General features: G+C 43.1%; 1 protein-coding gene across 2 annotated transcripts in view; it reads left to right on the top strand.

The window, feature by feature from the left end:
• The window catches only part of gpc5b (glypican 5b), a 395,161-nt gene that overhangs the window by 19,603 nt on the left and 355,928 nt on the right, over nucleotides 1–19,630 (top strand). For both annotated transcript variants that reach the window (XM_058990024.1, XM_034039535.3), the window contains exon 2: nucleotides 15,367–15,528. In XM_058990024.1, the coding sequence (XP_058846007.1) occupies nucleotides 15,367–15,528 (162 nt within the window). The remainder of the gene's footprint in view (nucleotides 1–15,366; nucleotides 15,529–19,630) is intronic.

Below are 19,630 nucleotides of genomic sequence, written 5' to 3'. Positions count from 1 at the left end.
TCAGGTAGCTTGTGTCAGATGCCTTGTATTAGATAGATGGCAATGAAGTCACATTAAAATAAAGTATGCTGTGTAATTATTCTTATTAAACAATGTATTACATGAAGTAGGGTGCTGTGTAAGATACAAGCTGATTTTCACCCACTTAAAGCAAAGCCACTCATTGGTCGTCACTCTGACTTCCCAAGGAGTTGCTATCAGCTTGTATCTTACCCTGTGTGACATTATTCTACTGTATACATAATTTGAATGTATCAACAGACTTCAGCCAGTCAGTGCAGACATTGAAGCATTGTAGCCAATCATCTAGACGGAAGTGATGCTTTGGATCAAATGGTGCCACAGCATTAAGGACTTACTCATTTCTGTTACTGGGTTTCCAATTCGTGTCTTGTGTCTGTTTTCTTTCACATCATTGAGAATTCGTTTTAACAAGGTTAAGCTCGGGAAAGTTCATAGCCACAAGTCGAGCTGCTGGAGACCATTTCAAGTAGCTTTGGTTCAGATATATTTCTCAGGTCTTATCCACACCAAAGACAATCCCTGTTGGTCACAGATATGACCACTGATCAGGGCCTCTTAGACACAGTACACTTCTCACACAGTAGGAGTGGTGGGGTGTGTCTCTGAGAGCCCAAGAGAGAGGGAGGGTGGGGGCAGTGTTATGACTTCACTCCCTCAGGATAGACACAGCTGCAGTCTAATTACTGCCTTGCTCACTGATTATGACAGTGAAATGGCAGGCGAGGGAAGCCAACCCATTTTGTTCCAGTGAGTGATTTGGAAACTGAACAGAATTTGGCTGAGAAATAGTATTGGTGACGGAGAGAGGGGGTAGGGAGAGAGAGAGAGGGACAGGGAGAGAGGCGGCTAGGGAGAGAGAGGGAGAGAGGGGGTAGGGAGAGAGAGAGGGACAGGCAGTGAGGGGGTAGGGAGAGAGAGGGACAGGGAGAGAGGGGGTAGGGAGAGAGAGAGGGACAGGGAGAGAAGGGGTAGGTGGAGAGAGAGGGACAGGGAGAGAGGGGGACAGGGAGAGGGGGGTAGAGAGAGAGAGGGCTAGGGAGAAAGAGGGACAGAGAGAGGGGGGTAGGGAGAGAGACGTCAACAGTGTGGGAAATAGTGGAGGCCCTTGTTTGTCATTAGGTATCTCAACCTTTTTCATATAAACAACTGGGATGAAAATTGCTTTTAAAATTGTTGACAGTATCCAACTGTATTTCTGTCTGTCACACCTAAATTGTTGTTTATATATCTAGAGAGATATTGGAGTTGTTTGAATCTGGAGAGATATGGAGGTATCTGTCCATTTGTCTGTGTGTCAAACTTTTTTGTGGATATATGTGGTTTTACTTTTTAATGATAATGATAGCTGTACATTTCAATTTACATCACGTGTTGTTACTGACCTCCTTGTTTTGCAGGGTTGGAAATGAGACTACCATTCCATAGCAGTTTGATCCATTGCTGGTTTTACTATATGTTAACATGCCTGAGCTTGTTACATATGCTGTGGATAATCAAGCTCATAGTAAAACCTGGAATTGGTGAAACTGCTGTGCAATCTTATTTCCATCCCTGTTTTGCTGGGTTGTTGGTAAGTCTGCTTATTTTTTTCAATTTAAGTGACATTAAAGGGTGTTCTTTTACTCAGCTGTTTTATTTGTGGTAACCTAAATGCAGGTTACAGTATTTTTTTCTCTTGTTTAAGATACATTGTTTGTGTGGCTGTTTAGGAACTCTATGGTTATTGGTATAGCTCTGTTGGGTTCAACAGCTCTGCTGTACAGAGGGAACGGAAAGAGTTTAAATTAAACAATGTGTTACTCTCTCACCCTTGTGTCATTCATGTTGGAATGGGTTTAAACAATATGTTACTCTCTCACCCTCATGTCATTTCATGTTATCTCATTCTGTTTTTCATCTCATCATTGAAACTCATTTTAACAAGTTTGTGCTCGCAAAGGTTTATAGCCAAGACCGTTTCATCATATGTGTGTGTATGTATGTGTGTATATATGTATGTATGTATATATATTATATATTATATATATATATATATATATATATATATATATATATATATACATATATATATATATATATATATATATATATATATATATGTGTGTGTGATAAAGCTAGGGCTAGAGTCATTTAATGGGAGGTATGTGAGAGCAAGTTTGCTGGCAAATTATGACCTCACATTACCGGAAGTAAGACGGCCGACCTGAGGGAAACTTCATTTCCCAGACCACCTCAAGGCGGGAAATGATGTCGCAGAATTAAGGATGAATCATCATAAAAAAGGTACAGCCCACAACAGGTTAGTGAAGGGTGAGGAGACAGCTTTGTGCTGGGGGAGAGTGAGTAGAGAGAAAAGTAAGTGCCTGTTAAATACCTGTTTGTGTGTGATTACCGACCTTTGATTGTTTGACTACCCGACTTGTTGCCTGAACCTGGACTTTGCTGAGAACCCGTAAAGTGTACCAAACCCTGCCTGTGTTTTGACCAGCCTTTGGATTGTGGAAAATAAATACATCACGTGCCGCCCTGATTTATAGCGTATTACTGTGTTGCGTAGAACTTTGTTTACGGATCTGCTACTGTTTATGTGAGCATGTTCGTACTTGCCTCCGGACTTGCCACATATGGTGGAGAACCAAGATGGCAGAATCCAAGATGGATGCAGTTTTACAAGCCCTGCTACAGACAGTAGCAGCACAGCAAGAGTCACTGCGGGTACACCAGACAGCGCAGGAGAATGCACTGCTGGTGCACCAGGAAGCAATGGCAGCACAGCAGCAAACTAACCACTTACTCCAAGAGGGACAATCTCGGATGGAAAACGAGGTGCGAGAGGTAGCGGAGAAAGCCGAGGGTCGAACAACAATTACAGGCCAGAGGAACTCAAACAGATATCTCCAAAAAATGACCCCACAGGATGATGTGGAGGCATTTTTCACCACTTTTGAACGTACGGCCGAGCGGGAGAAGTGGCCCAAAGAAGAATGGGCCGGGTTGCTAGCACCATATCTTTCCGGTGACTCCCAAAAAGCATATTTTGACCTGGACTTTACTGAATCACAAAACTATGGAAAACTGAAAGTTGAAATTCTGCATCGTCTGGAGGTTACTGATGTGATACGAGTGCATCGCTTCCACAAATGGATTTACAACTCTGAACAACCACCCAGGCCTCAAATGTTTGACCTGATCAACTCGGCCAGGAAATGGCTGCGGCCTGAGGAACGGACGACGGCAGAGATTGTGGAGCTGATAGTGCTTGATCAGTTCCAGCGGGGACTCCCTAAGGAAGTACGACGCTGGGTCGGGCAGAACGATGCGAAGACGGCAGATCAGCTGGTGGCCTTGGTCGAACGATACTTCACAGCTGCATCAATTGACCAACCACAGGATCCCGGAACGTCTGCCTCCTGGCTCAACCGTCCCTACAGACCGGGTAAGCCTATTAAATTACCTGGGGGGTAAAAGGACAATCGGCTACCGAGGGGTGAGAGAGTGCTGGGGGACAGCCTGGAGGTGAAAACAGGGGCAGAGGAAGATGGAATCCCCCCCCCCATGGCACGTGTGACCTGTTTTAACCCTTTGCGGTCCATTTATTAATCGCGCGTCAGGCACGCGCAGTTAATTTTATACGCGCTGTTTGACTTTTCACAGTCAAACGGGTTTAAATGGCCCTGCATATCAACAAAGCACACACTAGGCATCTCCAGCCCCGCCCCACCCTTTCGTTTGCTATAGCGTTCAGCTATGTAAGAAATAAATAATAATAATAATAATAGTCGTACATACCGATCGATCATCTCCGGATCACTCGTTTTATCACCAAACTCCTCAATAATGCGATCCAAGTCATTATTTTATTACTATAACATCTGAAAAAAGCTCTGCAAATGTCCATGATAGTCTCAGTGCGCTGACGCACTCAGCCAGCTTGTTTACTATGAACGCCCCGTTATCTGATACCTGATACCATGTATGACTATTCATGAAATACGCCTTTTATTTATTTATTTATTTTTTCCCGACTTGTCTCGGCTCCTGTCACTCCCACTCGGCAATTGAATGGTTTTCTCGGCTTTTTCCGGAGAAAAAATGACTAAACACCCGTTTATTGCGTTGCTATAATGATGTCGGACCCAGTCCGACAAAGGACCTGTGAGGAATAATTGCAATGTCGGACCCAGTCCGACAATGGACCGCAAAGGGTTAAATGTTATAAACTGGGACATATAGCGGCTTATTGTCCCAAAAAGGACGAGCCTATGGACTGCAATGTGGGAGAGAAAGAGGATGATGCTGTGTATTGAGAGAAAGAGGATATTGCTGCTCTAGAAAGAGTGCAAAGAAGAGCGACCAGAATTATCCCGGGTTTAAAAGGCATGTCGTATGCAGACAGGCTAAAAGAATTGAATCTATTCAGTCTTGAACAAAGAAGATTACGCGGCGATCTGATTCAAACATTCAAAATCCTAAAAGGTATAGACAATGTCAACCCGGGGGACTTCTTTGACTTGAAAAAAGAAAAAAGGACCAGGGGTCATAAATGGAGATTAGATAAAGGGGCATTCAGAACAGAAAATAGGAGGCACTTTTTTACACAGAGAATTGTGAGGGTCTGGAACCAACTCCCCAGTAATGTTGTTGAAGCAGACACCCTGGGATCCTTCAAGAAGCTGCTTGATGAGATTCTGGGATCAATAAGCTACTAACAACCAAACGAGCAAGATGGGCTGAATGGCCTCCTCTCGTTTGTAAACTTTCTTATGTTCTTATGTTCTTATTATGCGTGTCCTGTTGTAGTTACCGCTGTAAATAGTGGCAAATTGAATCATCCACATGTATGTCCAGTTGAAGTAGAGGGGAAAAAGGTCACGGCCCTGCTTGATTCGGGAAGTATGTTGACATTGGTAGCGGCAAACTTAGTGCCCACTTCCAAATTGGATAAAGGCCAAATGCTAAGCATCACATGTGTACATGGGGACACCTGCTCCTACCCGTCAGCTCTAGTCGCCCTTAAAACATCTGAGGGTGAACTGGAGTATGAAGTAGGGGTGGTGCCTGACTTGCCGTACAACGTGATTCTTGGCAGGTACTTTCCTAACTTTGGTAAGTTAGGATCAAATAACAATTCGGCCCCAGGAAAACAGATAAGCAAGCAGGAGGCAACCTCGTTCCCCGCCTTAAAAATGGTGAATATGTCAGCGAAAAGTACTTCCCCGGTATGTGTGGGTGAGTCTGGATCTGAGACGGAAACAGAGACTGAGGAGGGGGGAGATGCACCAGCTCCAGAAGAAGCCAGTATCAGCGGGGTACAGCTTCCGAATGACACAGGTCTCACAGAGATAGAGAATCTGGAGCTGGGGGACGTTGAACCCCACCCTGGTAACTTCGGGACGGCTCAGATTCAGGACCTCACCCTACAAAATGCCCGAGCGAATATAAAGAAGGTGGATGGGAAAATTATGGAAGGGATTGAAGGAGAGATAGCCTATCCATATTTTGCTATAAAAAAGGGATTGCTTTACAGGGTGGACAAGATTGGGATAGAGGAAATAGAACAGTTGTTGGTCCCGAACAAATATCGGGCAACTGTCTTGAGCTTAGCTCATGGGCACATTTTGGGAGGGCACTTGGGGGAGAAGACGACCCGAGACCGACTTTTGCAGAGGTTCTACTGGCCCGGGGTGCACAATGCAGTCAGCAAGCATTGTGGGGAATGCCCGGAATGTCAGTTGACTGCTCTGAAGCCGGCTTTTAGGAGCCCCTTAATTCCCCTCCCCATTATTGAAACCCTATTTGAATGAGTGGCTATGGATCTGGTAGGTCCCTTACCAAAATCAGCTAGGGGACACCAGTATATTTTGGTAGTAATGGACTATACAACCCGTTACCCAGAAGCCATACCCCTGCGAACCATGGCCACTAAAGGCATTGCCAAAGAGTTGTGGTTGATGTTTAGCCGGGTAGGGCTGCCTAAAGAGATTTTGACGGATCACTGAACCCCCTTTATGTCCCGAGTACTCAAGGACTTGTGTACCCTTTTGAATATAAAACAACTAAGGACGTCGGTATACCACCCCCCAGACTGACGTTTTGGTGGAACGGTTTAACCGCACTTTGAAATCTATGCTGCGCAAAGGTAATAGATAAAGATGGAAAGAACTGGGGCTGTCTTATTTGATGTTTGCAGTCCGGGAGGTGCCCCAGGAGTTGTTAGGCTTTTCGCCATTTGAGCTGCTATACGGTAGACACCCGAGAGGTATCTTAGATATAGCCCAAGAGACCTGGGAACATGAGAACACCCCCTTTCACAGCATAATAGAGCACGTAAACACCATGCAGGAGAGAATAGCCACAGTCACTCCCATAGTACGAGAGCACTTACGACGAGCACAAGAACAACAGAGACAGGTATAACAAACAAGCCACAATTAGAGTTTTTGCACCCGGGGATAAGGTCTTGGTGTTAGTACCCACGGTAGAGTGCAAGGTGTTAGCCACATGGAGGGGCCCTTACAAGGTGGTGGAAAGGATAGGGGAGGTCAACTACAAGGTTAGACAGCCTGGTCGATGACCAGAGATTCAGATCTATCATGTAAATTTATTAAAACACTGGAAAGAAAGGGAAGCACTCTTGGCGTCAACCCCAGAGATAGTGTTGACCACACCCGAGGTGAAGATAGCGGAAACACTAACCCCCTCACAGAAACACGAGGTGAAGGTGTTTGTACACAGGAACCGCCAGGTCTTCTTGGGTGTACCAGGTAGAACTCGCTTAGCTTCTCATGACATTGTATCAGAGCCAGGGGCCAAGGTGTGTATGAGACCTTATAGAGTGCCAGAGGCCCGCCGCATGGCTATAAGGGAGGAAGTTAAAAAAATGTTAGTCGCGGGTGTTATTGAGGAGTCCTCTAGCAATTGGTCTAGCCCAATTGTCATGGTGACGAAGCGTGGCGGCTCCTGGCTGTTCTGCAATGACTTCCAGAGGGTGAACGAAATATCGAAATTCGATGCTTACCCCATGCCCCGGATAGACGAGTTACTTGAGAGTATAGGGAAGGCCCGATATATCACCACCTTAGACCTATCCAAGGGATACTGGCAAATTCCGTTAACTCCTGGAGCAAAAGAAAAGACAGCCTTTGCCACACCTGATGGGTTATATCAGTACACTGTAATGCCTTTTGGGTTACATGGTGCCCCCGCAACATTTCAAAGACTCATGGATAAGGTACTGAAACCCCACAGGGAATATGCCGCAGCCTACTTAGATGACGTGGTAATACAGAGCCCGGATTGGGAGAGTCATTTACCCAGAGTCCATGCTGTGTTCCATAAGGCAGGCTGGATTGACACCCAATCCGAACAAATGCACCCTCGGAATGGAGGAGGCAAAGTATCTGGGATATGTGGTAGGAAGAGGGCTGATAAAACCTCAAGAGGCAAAAACCTGTCAATAAAAAACAGATGAGGGCGTTCCTAGGATTGCTGGCTACTACAGGAGGTTTGTTCCAAATAATGCAACCATTGCGTATCCCTTGACTGAAATGACACGGGGAAGAGGGCCAATAACGGACAAGTGGACGGAGGAGGCCGAGCAGGCATTTGAGAAACTTAAGGAAGCCTTATGTAGTAGCCCAATATTAGTGATTCTGGACTTCAATAAAAGGTTCATAGTTCAAACTGATGCCTCTGAAGTGGGTTTGGGTGCTGTCCTATCCCAGGAGATAGATGGGGTAGAACACCCAATAATGTTCCTAAGCAAAAAAATTAGAGGACCGAGAAAAAAATTATGCGGTAATTGAGAAGGAATGCCTCGCAATAAAGTGGGCCCTGGAGAGCTTACGCTACTATTTATTGGGACGGCAGTTCACTTTGATCACAGATCACGCACCACTGACGTGGATGAATCAGATGAAAGACAAGAATGCCCGGGTTATGCGTTGGTTTATTTCCTTCCAACAGTTCAAGTTTAAAGTAAAACATCGGGCTGGGAAAGACATGGGAAATGCTGATGGTCTTTCCAGGATACATGTGTTTTTTGCAGCTGTAGCTTGACCCGAGAGGTTCGAGCTAGGGGAGGGGGAAGTGTGTGATAAAGCTAGAGTCATTAATGGGAGGTATGTGAGGGCAAGTTTGCTGGCAAATTATGAAAGATGGCCGACCTGAGGGAAACTTCATTTCCCAGACCACCTCAAGGCAGGAAATGATGTCACAGAATTAAGGATGAATCATCATAAAAAGGTACAGCCCACAACAGGTTAGTGAAGGAGTAAGGAGACAGCTTTGTGCTGGGGGAGAGTGAGTAGAGAGAAAAGTAAGTGCCTGTTAAATACCTGTTTGCGTGTTATTACCGACCTTTGATTGTTTGACTACTCGACTTGTTGCCTGAACCTGGACTTTGCTGAGAACCCGTAACGTGTACCAAACCCTGCCTGTGTTTTGACCAGCCTTTGGATTGTGGAAAATAAATACATCACGTGCCGCCCTGATTTATAGCGTATTACTGTGTTGCATAGAACTTTGTTTACGGATCTGCTACTGTTTATGTGAGCACGTTCATACTTACCTCCGGACTTGCCACTATATATATATATATATATATATATATATATATATATATATATATATATATATATATATATATATATATATATATATACACACAGCTCTGGAAAAAATTAAGAGACCACTGCAAAATTATCAGTTTCTCTGGTTTTACTATTTATGGGTATGTGTTTGGGTAAAATGAACATTTTTGTTTTATTCTATAAACTACTGACAACATTTCTCCCAAATTCCAAATAAAAATATTGTCATTTAGAGCATTTATTTGCAGAAAATGACAACTGGTCAAAATAACAAAAAAAGATGCAGTGTTGTCAGACCTCGAATAATACAAAGAAAATAAGTTCATATTCATTTTTAAACAACACAATACTAATGTTTTAACTTAGGAAGAGTTCAGAAATCAATATTTGGTGGAATAACCCTGATTTTCAAGCACAGCTTTCATGCGTCTTGGCATGCTCTCCACCAGTCTTTCACATTGATGTTGGGTGACTTTATGCCACTCCTGGCACAAAAATTAAAGCAGCTCGGCTTTGTTTGATGACTTGTGACCATCCATCTTCCTCTTGATCACATTCCAACCAATCCTCAGAGTTGGGGAACATTGTCAGAGCAGAAGGAAGCAAGTTTTCTTCCAGGACAACCTTGTACTTGGCTTGATTCATTCGTCCTTCACAAAGACAAATCTGCCCGATTCCAGCCTTGCTGAAGCACCCCCAGATGAGTCCAATTTTTTGCTTTGCCCAACACCTGGTCGTCTAATGGTTAGACGGAGACCTGGAGAGGCCTACAAGCCACAGTGTCTCGCACCCACTGTGAAATGTGGTGGAGGATCGGGGGTGCTTCAGCAAGGCTGGAATCGGACAGCTTTGGCATGAATCAAGCCAAGTACAAGGTTGTCCTGGAAGAAAACTTGCTTCCTTCTGCTCTGACAATGTTCCCCAACTCTGAGGATTGGTTTTTCCAGCAGGACAATGCTCCATGCCACACAGCCAGGTCAATCAAGGTGTGGATGGAGGACCACCAGATCAAGACCCTGTCATGGCCAGCCCAATCTCCAGACCTGAACCCCATTGAAAACCTCTGGAATGTGATCAAGAGGAAGATGGATGGTCACAAGCCATCAAACAAAGCCGAGCTGCTTTAATTTTTGTGCCAGGAGTGGCATAAAGTCACCCAACATCAATGTGAAAGACTGGTGGAGAGCATGCCAAGACGCATGAAAGCTGTGCTTGAAAATCAGGGTTATTCCACCAAATATTGATTTCTGAACTCTTCCTAAGTTAAAACATTAGTATTGTGTTGTTTAAAAATGAATATGAACTTATTTTCTTTGCATTATTCGAGGTCTGACAACACTGCATCTTTTTTGTTATTTTGCCCAGTTGTCATTTTCTGCAAATAAATGCTCTAAATGACAATATTTTTATTTGGAATTTGGGAGAAATGTTGTCAGTAGTTTATAGAATAAAACAAAAATGTTCATTTTACCCAAACACATACCCATAAATAGTAAAACCAGAGAAACTGATAATTTTGCAGTGGTCTCTTAATTTTTTCCAGAGCTGTATATTGTGAAGGTTTTTTTGTCCTTCGGGTTCTTTTCCAGCACTTTAAATGACCCAGCCACACACAAAACTTGATTTTTAAAATGAACCCTTTTTACAAACAGAACAAACCAAAAGCCTATCTTCACTTGAAGATACTAACTTCACTGTATTGAAGTCCCTAACTCACACAGGACAGCTAAGCTGTTTCCCTGTCTCAAATCCAGTTTATCAATTATTTTAATCCCTCTGTACTTACGTTCTCCACATTCAACACTCCTGCCACCTCCTTCTTACACTAAGAACAAAAGGACAGTTTATATAGGACAGATAATTGCAAACACTCAGTCAATTAACACCCTATCTACTTAATTAGACAGGTGTTTTTCCCTTTTCTGGCTGAATACCATCAGCCCTAAAGGCTTCTGGGAAATGTAGTTTCCCCAGCCACTTCGGCCATGACGCCTATCATGAACTATAAGTTTTTCACCTTAACAGGGGAACATAGACTTGTCAGCCTCAGACTGACATACTTATTAGCCCTCACTGCCCCACATATCCTCCCCCTCAGCTCAAACCCTCTGGTTAGAGCGGCCTCCGCCGAGAGGCAATGTGCTCGGGATAGACCATCCGCGTTTCCATTTACTGAACCAGCTCTATGTTTAATGGTAAAGCGGTATGGCTGCAAGGCTAAAAACCACCTTGTCACTCTGGCATTCTTCTCTCTGTTCAGACTCATCCACTTGAGTGGGGCGTGATCTGTCACCACAGAAAACTCTCTACCCAGTAGATAATATTTTAGGGTTTCTACAGCCCATTTTACTGCCAAACATTCTTTTTCTACTATGGCATATTGCTGCTCCCTCGGTAACAATTTTCTACTTAGGTAGATGACCGGATGTTCCTCACCATTTATCATTTGTGACAACACTGCCCCGAGACCCACATCAGAGGCATCCGTCTGCACCACAAATGGCTTTTTAATACTGGGCCACTACACAATATGTTTTCCAACTGGTTAAAGGCTTTTTCAGTTAATGGCGCCACAATTGTAGCAAAGTCCGGAATAAACCTCCGATAATATCCTACAATACCCAGGAAGGCCCGAACCTGCTTCTTATTTATGGGCCTCGGCCAGTTTTTTATGGCTTCCACTTTGCTCACTTGTGGCCTAATTAACCCACCACCGACAACGTAGCCCAAGTATTTTGCCTCTGTTAAACCCAGATGGCACTTTTCGGGGTTAGCTGTAAGCCCTGCCTGACGTAAGCTGTCTAAGACATTTTCCACCTTAGCTAAGTGAGTCTCCCAGTCCTCACTATGCACCACGATATCATCAAGATATGCCGAGGCATACTGAATATGAGGCCTCAAGACTTTATCTATAAGCCTCTGAAATGTCGCAGGGGCACCGTGTAATCCGAAGGGCATGACCGTGTATTGAAATAGACCTTCCGGGGTCACAAAAGCTGTCTTTTCCTTAGCCTGAACTGTTAACGGGATCTGCCAGTAACCTTTGGTAAGGTCCAGTGTAGACAAGAATTTGGCTTTGCCCAATTTCTCAATCAGCTCATCAACCCGGGGCACTGGGTAAGCGTCAAATTTAGATACCTCATTTACTTTGCGAAAACACTATGTAACACAATTTTTGTTCCTGGGTAACAAACCGTGTAACAAATTTATTTTTTATTTTTTTTGGTTCCTGGGTAGTAAGTGTTATTTCCTAATTGCTTATGCCTCAAAAGTATAGAAAATGGCTATTATTCCCCACAAACTTTGCTTTTGTGACCAGGACAGTGATATTTTGAGATTGACCTATTTCCAATGAGAAAACGGGCGAATTTGTGTCTTCATTCACATAAAGTCAGAAAAAAACAACATATGAATCCAAATTAACATGTATTTATACTAAAGTAATACAAAAATGACTACAAAAGATTTAGAAGCGAGTAGTTTTTCGAGATTTACGATTATACTGTAAATCACTTTCACGAATCAGCCCCCAAATGTAGTCTCCCATCATGTTCTCGTTATACTGTTCTTGGTAGCGGCGTTCAAAGTCCAGTATATCCTGGTGGAAGCGCTCGCCTTGCTCCTCCGAGTACGCTCCCATGTTCTCCTTGAATTTATCAAGATGAGCATCAAGGATATGGACTTTGAGGGACATCCTACAGCCCATTGTGCCGTAGTTCTTCACCAGAGTCTCAACCAGCTCCACATAGTTTTTGGCCTTGTGATTGCCCAGGAAGCCCCAAACCACTGCGACAAAGCTGTTCCAAGCCGCTTTCTCCTTACTAGTGAGCTTCTTGGGGAATTCATTGCACTCCAGGATCTTCTTTATCTGTGGTCCAACGAAGACACCGGCTTTGACCTTTGCCTAAGACAGCTTAGGGAAGAAGTCTTGGAGGTACTTGAAGGCTGCCGACTCCTTATCTAGAGCTCTGACAAATTGTTTCATAAGGCCCAATTTGATGTGCAGTGGTGGCATCAGCACCTTCCGGGGGTCCACCAGTGGCTCCCACTTGATGTTGTTCCTCCCCACAGAGAACTCGGTCTGCTGTGGCCAGTCCCGCCTGTGGTAGTGCGCCCTGGTGTCCCTGCTGTCCCAAAGGCAAGGATAGCAGGGAAACTTGGTAAAACCGCCTTGGAGACCCATCAGGAATGCCACCATTTTGAAGTCTCAAAATGCGTCTGCCGGATGCTTGCAGCCTCTTGATGCCATCTCAGAAAAATGCAGATATGTATCCACTTAGGCAGCTGGAACTAAACTGAACTGGTGGGCTTAAGGCCCCTGTATTTATACTACTATTTATATTACTGGAAAGTTCTAGAAAGTTCTAGAAGTTACTCCAAGTTTACTCAGCACTGAATCTATCTGGAATGTTCTGGAAAATAGGTAAATTTCAAAATATCACTGTCCTGGTCACAAAAGCAAAGTTTGTGGGGAATAATAGCCATTTTCTATACTTTTGAGGCATAAGCAATTAGGAAATAACACTTACTACCCAGGAACCAAAAAAAATAAAAAATAAATTTGTTACACGGTGTAATCAAAGAAGGAATTTGTAAAAATACACAATTGAGATTGCAGTAAGTTGTATATATAAATGTATAACAATAAAATAATTTTGTTGAAAATATCAGTTCAACTATACTACTATTGTCCAGCTGTCTGCTGACAGCTGCAGATGTACCGGGCTTCAAATTGGACTACTGCTACTACTGGTACCACGAAAAAAAATACAACGACTACAATTACTACTACTAATAATGATAACAATAAAACTGTTGGAAATATAGGGATATTCAATAACTCTGCTCTATAGATTTTACAAGTCCAACCTTTATTTTACAACAGAGTTGCCGGAGGTCAGGGTGGTAACCTTTTATCAAAACAAGACCTGTTCTGTAATGGGTCAGCCCATCTCTAGTATGTCCAATAGGAATGCATGGGCGGGGTCATGTATTTACTTCCAGTCTTTTGGATCGTTTCCAAGTCGCGTCTGGAGTGGATTGACATTCAGGGACTTGCATCGCTTGCGTCGCTCTGTCCAGTGTGGATGCAGCTTAATTAGATTCAAATTGCATTTTCTTCTTTTACTGTCCCTTTTTATGACGTTTCAGTCATTCTGAGTGGATTATAATTCATTATAATGTGGTGTTTTTTAAATGTTTTGATAAGTTTGTGTGAGAGACAGAATGATTCTTGGTGATAAATCTCCCTCCTGACCTGTGAGAACGTGGTATAAAGGGAACAGAGTGCCCTGGACTGGATGGCCTGGTAGTTCATTCCCAGGGTTAGGTGGAAGTCGGGCCTTCTAGAAAGGGGGCACAGCTGCGGTACATTAAGTCATCACTCCAGAGGTAAAGCAATGTGGCAACCGTGGATTGGAGGAGAAACGGCTGCACTCGCTAACCAAGGGGGCGTGACTGAAGGTACAAATAGGGGACGTGGCTAGGTCATCTGGTCCTTTTGTAATGGTTAAGAGAACCGCTGAAGGACGAGTGTAAAATTACTGTGAGTGTTTTGTTGTGTCTAAAATCTACTTGTTTGTTGTTATTAGACGGCTAACACGATCCGGAGCTGTCGCTAAAGGCCAGCACTAAACCCGGACAACCCTGCACCATTGTACACAGATAAATTTCACAATAACTTGTGCAATTTATTATTATTTTTAAAACTGTCCTCTTAATATTTCAGACAACCTGCCTGTCTCCAGACATCTCCTGTAGCCATAATGTGAAGGTTTAAACATACAGTGTATGCTATTGACGTCTTAAGTAGGAGACATGACTCATTTGTATACCTCCGACAAATGGTTCGATACAATCCCTCGGGAACAATCTGTGATGGTAAATCACATCTAAACCCATTACTGGCCAGTAAAATAACCAGGCAATAGTTTTAGAAATCGCTTGTTAAATACTTATTATTTTTTTTAATGCCCGGAAATTACCGCCATCTTTTATGAATGTGGCCCTGGGTGTCTATGGCAGGCAACTTCAACTGAAGAGCGTAATATTGAAAGGGTCAGTAGAAAATGTAGAAATTCAAAAGAAAATTGATTTTAAATCAAAGGGACGCAGCAAAGGTAAGACAAGTAATCAAGTTTAAATAGATTTAGATCTGACGAGCTATCAGATACATTTATATTAATTAAGACATTGTGATCTTCACTGGTACATAATAATGTGCAGATAAAACCTGTTAAAGCGAATTCCATGGTTAAGTATCTGGTTGGTTGAGTATCTGCCCACAATATCCACACCTCTGAATATCTGAGTGAATGGAGCCCCTCAGAGAGCTCTCCTGACCGCCCTGCTTTCCACACTCTGAATATCTCTGAGTGAATGGATCCCCTCAGAGAGCTCTCCTGACTGCCCTGCTTTCCACACTCTGAATATCTCTGAGTGAATGGAGCCCCTCAGAGAGCTCTCCTGACCACCCTGCTTTCCACACTCTGAATATCTCTGAGTGAATGGAGCCCCTCAGAGAGCTCTCCTGACTGCCCTGCTTTCCACACTCTGAATATCTCTGAGTGAATGGAGCCCTTCAGAGAGATCTCTTGACCGCCCTGCTTCCCACACTCTGAATATCTCTGAGTGAATGGAGCCCCTCAGAGAGCTCTCCTGACTGCCCTGCTTTCCACACTCTGAATATCTCTGAGTGAATGGAGCCCCTCAGAGAGCTAACCTGACTACCCTGCTTTCCACACTCTTTCAGATGAGGAGCTGCAGGTGTGCCAACACAGAGGCCCCACCTGCTGCACGCGGAAGATGGAGGAGAGCTACCAGGTAGCGGTGCGGAGAGAAACTCTGCAGACCATCCAGTCCTACAGCTTTGAGCTCAAGTTCCTCCTGGTGGGTCACGCCACCTCCTTCCAAGGTAAGACAGCCATCTTGTTTCACTTCTATAGCGCCTTTCATGACCAAGGCTGTCCCAAAACGCTTTATAAAAATGTGTTTTAATAATTACATTTAAAATCTAAATCAACAAATAGGTGAGATTTTCAAACTGTCACAGTCTTAATCCCAGATTGGCTGTGCGGGGTAGGAGGATGTGTGGTCCAGTGGTTAAAGAAAAGGTCCCCGGTTCAAATACCAGCTCACTCACTGACTCACTGTGTGACCTTGAGCAAGTCACTTAACATTTGTGCTCTGTCTTTCAGGTGAGACGTTGTTGTAAGTGACTGTGCAGCTGATGCATAGTTCACACACCTTAGTCTCTGTAAATCGCCTTGGGTAAAAGGGTCTGCTAAATAAACTAAGAATAATGATATTGCAGAGTCAAGGAGTGTAAGAGCTATAAACCCTGTCGCCTTGCAGCCACCCCCTGGTCCTGGACCCAAATTCCAGGACCGGAGGGACAGGACTGGTAAGGGGACCAGCAGATGAAAAGTACAGCATTTGTTCTGGCTGAAGTTTACTGAGGGAGTTAGTGAAACCCATGCAAATAAGGCCTTACAATAGTCCAGTACCAATGCAGGGACCAGTTTATCAGCATCAGACAGAGGTGATCTGATGATTGCATGCCTGGAAAAAGAATATCTTTTTTACATTTGTATGTGTCACTGGAGGGTTAGTTTGTGCTCTAAAATTATTGACGATTTTTAGCTTCAGGAGCAAGTGGCAAAGAAAGTCTATCAAGAACATGTGTTGATGTAATTGTCATGAACAGCAGAAAATGTTTTTACAAAGACAGCTTGTGACTATAAAGCATAATGTGTACTGGACTTAACGTGGCTGTCGTTTTATGGTGGTGTTCTGGTGATTGTCAAGAGAGGAGCTGTTTTGATTAAAAAAAACAAATCTTATTGAAATTAAGTCTGAATATTAATTTTACAAAACAACATCATGAACCAAAAACAAGATATCACAGAGTGCTTACTTAAACATTTTAAAAGTTTTTTTAGAATCTTTAGAGGGATGATACAAGCTAGACTAAAAACCCACTGAGCCCTCTGAGAATCCTCAAACACGGGCAGTGTCCTGCCTTTTACTACACTTGTTGCAATGAAGCTCACGAGCTTAGATTGAAACAGATCAGTAAAGAAACCTTCTTTTAAGAGTCATTTTAGAATGATATTCTGAAAGATTCATTGGCCAGGTACCTGTCTCCAATTGGAATATAGAACTGATACACAAACTGGAGTAAATACCAAGCAGAACAACGCACCACAGCACAAAAATACAAAAAAATGTGCAGTATAAATATCATATGGGAGATACTGAAATTGAAGAAGGAATCTATGAAAAAGACATACGAGTTTATGTTGACTCAGAAATGTCTTCATCTAGACAATGTGTGGGGAAGCTATAAAAAAGGCCAACAAGATGCTCGGATATATTGTCAAAAGTGTTTAATTTAAATCAAGGGAAGTAATGTTAAAACTTTACAATGCATTAGTAAAACCTCATCTAGAATATTGTGTTCAGTTCTGGTCACCTCGTTACAAAAAGGATATTGCTGCTCTAGAAAGAGTGCAAAGAAGAGCGACCAGAATTATCCCGGGTTTAAAAGGCATGTCGTATGCAGACAGGCTAAAATAATTGAATCTATTCAGTCTTGAACAAAGAAGACTACACGGCGATCTGATTCAAACATTCAAAATTCTAAAAGGTATTGACAATGTCGACCCAGGGGACTTGTGAGCGTCTGGAACCAACTCCCCAGTAATGTTGTTGAAGCTGACACCCTGGGATCCTTAAAGAAGCTGCTTGATGCAATTCTGGGATCAATAAGCTACTAACAACCAAATGAGCAAGATGGGCCGAATAGCCTCCTGTCGTTTGTAAATTTTCTTATGTTCTTATGTTCTAATACACAAACAGTAAACCCACTAGAATCCTGGTTTGATATTTATGGTAGTGTCTACTTTAATATCATAAATGATTCTAAAAGATTGTATATATTTATTGTTACTTTTAGATTGGCAAGACATGTTTATATATATTTTATTGCTTTAGCATTTTGTTGCAGTTGAATACATTTTTCTCGTTCTTAAATTAAAATCTGGCCATCATGTTGGTCTGCTGATGTTGCCGCTTGGTTTGTACAGCTGTTCTGAGGTGAAGTAACTACAGGAGGCACAGCAGTCTTATTATCTTGGTTCTCTTAGAATGCCTAGGATTGAGTAGATGCTGTGCATGCATGCACAGCATGTATTGTGTGTATTAATACTGCCCCCCTCTCACTGTGCTGACAGATTTCGGTTCTTTACTTATTTGTTGTACGTTATACTAATCCTGTAATAGCAATCCTGGTACCTTTGCCGAGGGTCACATGGATTGATTCCATGGAGGAGATATATTCAGATTATTCAGTGTTCCAAATACTAGTGGAATATTACTGGCCATATAAATGCACTGAATGATATGCTGCTTCCGCTGTGAGTCTTACTTTAACTTGAATCAGTATTCTTCTGTGCTGTCCTGTCAATGAGAACCTTTGTGATGTCCTGTATATTAAAAGTGGACGGTGTCCTGTATATGGTACTGTCCCGCCTTGACTACTGCAACTCCCTCCTGTCCGGCCTCCCTGCTTCTGCTATCCGTCCGCTCCAAATCATCCAAAACTGCTGCCCACCTTGTCTTTTCCCTTTCTTGTTTCTCACACTCTACACCACTGCTCCACTCTCTACACTGGCTCCCTATTGCTGCTCTCATCCAATTCAAGAGTATTTTACTCGCCTATCGCTGTCGTGACCTTTCTGCTCCCTCCTGTCTCCAGACTAGCATTTCATCCTACACCCCTTCCCCTCCTCCACCACCGGCAGATTAGCTGTACCCCACCCCCCTCCTCTCCTCCACTTCCAGAGTCTGCTCCTTCTACACCCTCGCCCCTCAGTGGTGGAACGACCTACCCACGGATATCAGGATTGCTCAGTCCCTGACCACCTTCCGGTGCCTCCTCAACACACCTGTTCAGACAGCATCTGTAAACCTCACAACTCTCAACTATACTGGACTATATGGCACCCAATTGTACCAATACTTCCATCAGCTTGTACTTGCACTGAACTGCTCCATACCCTGCCGTATTCTACCACTGCTCTTAATTATAATTACTTTCTGTATCTTGTACTTTATTTTACTCTATAGGTATCCGTATTCATGTTTTTTGTAATTGCTCTTATTTGAAAGCATTCTCCGACATGTATTGTACTAACTACGTGCTCTTATTGGACTTTACTCATATAAGTAAATAATTTTACTATAAGTTAATACTCTTAATCGAAATTGCTCTTAAATATAATGTGATATTTTATAATGTGATACTTTGTACCAATATATTTTGTAACAATTGTGAGTCGCCATGGATAAGGGCGTCTGCTAAGAAATTAATTCTTTAATAATAATAATAATAATAATAATAATAATAATAATAATAATAATAATGGCAGTGAGTCTGGTTTGTGATGGGAGTTTACTCATTGTGTGTGGAGTAAGAGCCTGGTTTGTGATGGGAGTTTACTCATTGTGTGTGGAATAGGAGCCTGGTTTGTGATGGGAGTTTACTCATTGTGTGTGGAGTAGGAGCCTGGTTTGTGATGGGAGTTTACTCATTGTGTGTGGAGTAGGAGTCTGGTTTGTGATGGGAGTTTACTCATTGTGTGTGGAGTAGGAGCCTGGTTTGTGATGGGAGTTTACTCATTGTGTGTGGAGTAGGAGCCTGGTTTGTGATGGGAGTTTACTCATTGTGTGTGGAGTAGGAGTCTGGTTTGTGATGGGAGTTTACTCATTGTGTGTGGAGTAGGAGCCTGGTTTGTGATGGGAGTTTACTCATTGTGTGCGGAATAGGAGCCTGGTTTGTGATGGGAGTTTACTCACAAGCTACTGGACTCCCATTCTTCTCTGTCAGTGCTTTGCATTGGTAAGTATTAGCATTGTGAGTTTCCCACCAGCGATTTGGCTCCAAAGATGAAAGCAATCACACTCTCAGTATAATAACAGATGCAGAATGACTGGGAGGTATTTGTTGCCCATTT

The sequence above is a fragment of the Acipenser ruthenus genome, chromosome 17 (assembly GCF_902713425.1).
Source record: "Acipenser ruthenus chromosome 17, fAciRut3.2 maternal haplotype, whole genome shotgun sequence".
NCBI classification, from domain to species: Eukaryota; Metazoa; Chordata; class Actinopteri; order Acipenseriformes; family Acipenseridae; genus Acipenser; species Acipenser ruthenus.
This window is presented reverse-complemented; position numbering and strand designations above follow the sequence as displayed.